The sequence below is a fragment of the Sinocyclocheilus rhinocerous genome, unplaced genomic scaffold, assembly GCF_001515625.1.
Source record: "Sinocyclocheilus rhinocerous isolate Xijiao unplaced genomic scaffold, SAMN03320098_v1.1 scaffold60, whole genome shotgun sequence".
Taxonomy (NCBI): Eukaryota; Metazoa; Chordata; class Actinopteri; order Cypriniformes; family Cyprinidae; genus Sinocyclocheilus; species Sinocyclocheilus rhinocerous.
Genome location: NW_015656173.1, coordinates 57824 through 62344, shown reverse-complemented (window position 1 = coordinate 62344; position 4521 = coordinate 57824). Strand labels below are relative to the sequence as shown.

General features: G+C 38.5%; 2 protein-coding genes across 2 annotated transcripts in view; one reads left to right on the top strand and one right to left on the bottom strand.

Moving 5' to 3' along the window:
• Positions 1-2337, top strand: part of LOC107719786 (palmitoyltransferase ZDHHC13-like) — a 19433-nt gene extending 17096 nt beyond the window's left edge. The window contains exons 16-17 of the mRNA XM_016527302.1: positions 1489-1586; positions 1665-2337. Of these exons, the coding sequence (XP_016382788.1) occupies positions 1489-1586; positions 1665-1809 (243 nt within the window). The 3' untranslated portion in view covers positions 1810-2337. The remainder of the gene's footprint in view (positions 1-1488; positions 1587-1664) is intronic.
• Positions 2338-3642: 1305 nt separating this feature from the next.
• LOC107719789 (cysteine and glycine-rich protein 3-like) overlaps positions 3643-4521 on the bottom strand; it is a 9901-nt gene continuing 9022 nt past the window's right edge. The window contains exon 6 of the mRNA XM_016527305.1: positions 3643-4231. Coding sequence (XP_016382791.1) covers positions 4158-4231 — 74 coding nt within the window. The 3' untranslated portion in view covers positions 3643-4157. The remainder of the gene's footprint in view (positions 4232-4521) is intronic.

Genomic DNA, 4521 nt, shown 5'->3' with positions numbered 1-4521 from the left:
AACCAATTCAAATGGAAAACAAATATTCTCAGATTATGTAATCCGTATGAAACATGCAGACAGGCGCTGCAGTACTGCGGAGATGACGAGTCAGTGTCGCCCAATTCATCTCTTAAACCGAAAACACGTTAATGCAGAGACTGTTAATGCAGTCTCCTTACTGTTTTTCACTGACACATTCATAACCATTACTTCTGCCGGTGCACTGTGGCAAGCTTTATTCGTGCGCTTGAGCGCATATTAGGCTATGTAGGTCCTCTTAGGTTCTTGATCTTGTCAAGTTAAAGTTTTTATCCTTTGTATTTTTTGCTTTTCCCTTTGTAGCTAGTTTAGGTTATCTATAGAACTTCTATTTTGTTTATATCTTTTGTTCTTTTTCTATTTTAGTTATTTGATTTTTCCATAGTTTTTTGTGTTTTCCCAGTTTTTTTGTTGCCCTTGTTTTTGTCTCTCCTGTTGTCTTGTGTGCAGTCTTGTCTTGTTGTGTTGGTTCCTACCCTGCCCTGCTCTCTGTGTCTCTCCTGGTTGCTGACTCTCCTGACCTGGCCGCCAACTCTGGTGCTTCTGTGATATCTACACGTGTCAAGCCTCTGCTTCCTTAAGCTGCTGCCCCGTGGCTGCGAAGTCTGGAACTGTCTTAACTCTGACCAACCTGTTCTCCAGTTGTGTGCTCTTACCAAGCTGCCCTATTGTTTGGACTGTGTTCCTTCCTCACCTATCTTGTGCTGTGATTTTGTTAATAAATATCATTTATTTCTGGTGATTTCTGGTAGCCAATGTTGATATTTGAAAACACCAAAACAAACACGGCCCTACCCCAAAAGGGTCTTGCCCCTATTTTGATAGCTCCGCCCCACATATACGTACGCAACCCAGGCAACGATTAGTTCTGTGAAACAAAGCAAAACCAATGTTACACCGTGTCTACGGACGTGAGTGGCGCGGCGCAACAAATCCCGACAGAAAACTGCTGCCGGGTTCTATTTATGACGTGCTGACATACATTTCAAATGGTTTTCAACGGTCGTTTGATCGCGTCCAGTGTAGTCAGACTTTAGCTGTTGTAGACACGGTGTTACTCACCTATTGAGAAGAAACAAAGCAACCTCGGCGTCCTATCGCAGGCCTCTCCGCTCCTTGAGTTCTCTCCAGCGCTGGAAAGCTGATCCGATATTTACACGGGTCCTACTTCTTGCCTTATCTTTCCGCAGACGTTTTCCTCTTTTGTTTTTTATCCGCCATCTCTATCTTTCTGTCGCTCGGCTCGGCTAATGTCCGTCCCATGCACTGAAAGCTCTCTCCTCCACATCACGAGTAGACACGCTCCTTATTGCTGATTGGCTACAAGTTTGTTTTGCTATTCGGCCCGAATCAGTTTTCTAAAGTGTTTTTGAAAAATCACATACCCTGCCTTTAAGACTGGTTTTGTGGTCCAGGGTCACAAATGTGTGCACAGAGTCTTCAATAGTTTGCTTTGTTTCTTCACAGATCGCGTTCCTCGGGCTGACGACGGCCGAGAGAGCGAACCTGATGCAAAGACAGAGAAAACTCCCTCAAGCCTTCTCTCTCAGACAAAACCCATTCAAGTAAGGCTGTTTTCACTAGTTTAGGGTTAATGACACTCATAAAGTTCTTATTTTTGAATGTTGTTTCTTCTCTCATAGTCTTGGAGTGGTGAGGAACCTGGTGAACTTCTTCCAATGGCGTTGCTGTGGTCTCTGTAAGCCCATGGTGCTGGACTGGACTCAACAGCATCCCATGGGTCTCAGCAGAGACCATCCCATGTTCAGCGGCCCCGATGCTGTTTGACCCCCAGCGATCAGTCACCCACTCAGGGAGAGCGACGTCCCCAGTTATGGCGCCATTGGTTTTTTAATGCCTTTTTAGTGATGGAAATGAAGAACAGACTGAATGCTAATTTGGATAATCATTTGTTCTATTTGCAAGAACATCCACCTTTTCTATTTGAGCGAAATATAGTATATATGTGCTGTGCGTTCAAGGTTAGATTTTGCCTTACAGCTTAAGTTGTACATAAGGACGAATACATGTTTATAAGCATACGGATATATTTTGAACAGAAATATTTTGTAAGGTACGGTAAGATCACGTTTTGGGTTTTACTCCCAAGTCCTTTTACAGAAAGTGACCACTATATGTATGCTCTTTATGAAAAGATTCGTAAATCAGAGCAGTTTTATTTCTACAAAAATAGCAAATTTAGTAGCTGATATTGAACACATGCTGAAAATCTGATTTCTTGTCATTTTGAGAACCGTAAATCCCTTGATGAGTCAAAATGCATTTGAAATGACTTTACGCTACGGTCAGATGCATTACAACCACAGCATTTATAGCATTATACATGCAGAACGATTCATATAATTTAATATATTTTATTAGCTATTAGTATCGTTGCCTTTAATCAGTAATGTTTTCAAAGGCAGTTGTTCTTTTATTTATGCCTTTAATAACCACTGTGTAGTACAGGGCCATGTCTGATAGCATCAGCTTGCTCTTTACTGCAATTCTCAATTCTATTCATTATACTTTATTGTGCAGTATGTCATTATAAGGGAAAAGTGCTGTTCTTGAATCCTGCTCTGTGCTTTGGAATAAATCAGACCACTTTTGTAATTTGCTGGTCAGAGTGTTTCTCTAGGTCTAACAAAGATCTAACAAAATACAAAACCTAGGTAACAACAAAAAAAAGTTTTTTTATTGATTAATAGTTAATATTGAGTAACTTGCATTACAGCCACTATTATCAAATAGTGAAGTGCAAAAGTTTCGGAGATATATCTCTTATGCTCACAAGTGCTGCATTTACTTGATCAAAAATGCAGTAAAAACTGAATTACTGTGAAATATTATTTCAATTTACAATAACTGTTTTCTATTCTATTAATTTTATAAAATAATGTATTCCTGTGATGCAAAGCTGAATTTTCAGCAGCCACTACTCCAGTCTTGTGTCACATGATCCTTCAGAAATCATTCTAATATGCTGAATTTATGTCTGTAAAACAATTTTACTAGTTACAGGTCGTCTTTGAATCAATGTTGAATGACACATATTTTATCCTTTATTTACTCTTTATTTATGTTTTTATGCTATGACATGTGATATACAGTTACAGTAGTTAGGATTCATATAATTGTAATACATTTCTTTTATGCTGCATAGCATCAACATAAGATCACGTCTAAAGCTGAAGTGTGTAATTAAAATATTTTCCCCTTTCCCAACTTATCATGAAGAGATAAGTCAGCAATTGGTTGGTTGAGGTTCTCAAAAAGTGTTAAAGGGGTCATATGATGCGATTTCAAGTTTTCCTTTCTCTTTGGAGTGTTACAAGCTGATTGTGCATAGATAAGATCCCTGAAGTTGCAAAGACTAAAGTCTCAAAACCAAAGAGATATTCTTTATCAAAGTTAAGACTCTGCCACGCCCCCCTAAAACGGCTCATTCTAACACGCCCCCACATATCTACCTCACTATGTGGAAATATTTGCATAATGCCGCCCAAATGTGCACGCAAAGAAAGAAGGCGTGGTTTCAGTAACCACAGTTAGTGTTAGTGTATACACCAAATAATGATCTTTAAAAAAGCATAATATGACCCCTTTAACATTTTGCACCATCACAACATTATACTGCTTAACCACAAAGTCCACACACAGGAACATTGGTTCAACCAATGGTGTGAGTTTTGGGGGGTTTTCTTTTCTTTTGTTCTTTTATTCTGTTTGGAACTGACACACTTCAGCTTGAAGTATAAAGCTGGCTTTTCACTGCACACAACAAATAGCGTTTGATAGACCATTAGCCATTCATTTTCTATGGAAAATGTGGAATTTTCAGATCCAAATTGAGCTATGAATGCATTAAAACTTGTCATAATGCATAGTTATTGCTAAAGAAGAAATACATTGTTCATTTAGTTAATTCATTAATTAATAATTTAATTTTTGCACACTTTTATTTATTCCACCATGGTGAATGTTTTAGAGGTTAAATGCTCTTGCTATTGCGCTCCTTTTCTGAACATGCAAAAAAATTCATCAGGACTGCCACTAAGGGGCAAATTCTGACAGACATATTCGGTTGTTGTGTGCAGTGGAAAAAGCGGCTGCATTGGGTTGGTCTAAGCTTGTTATTCATTGTCCTCAACCACACCCAGGTTCCCCAGGCCACGCCCCTTTGGACCAAAGTTTTTGGCATAGCAAACTGGGAAAAAAAACAAAAACAAATGGAGGAATCTGTTGACAAATGTGACCCTGGAGCACAAAACCAGTCTTAAGTCGCTAGGGTATATTTGTAGCAATAGCCAAAAATACAGTGTATGGGTCAAAATTAACGATTTTTCTTTTATGCCAAAAATCATTAGGATATTAAGTAAAGATCATGTTCCATGAAGATATTTTGTACATTTCCTACTGTAAATATATTAAAACTTAAATTTTGATTAGTAATATGCATTGCTAAGAACTTCATTTGGACAACTTTAAAGATGATTT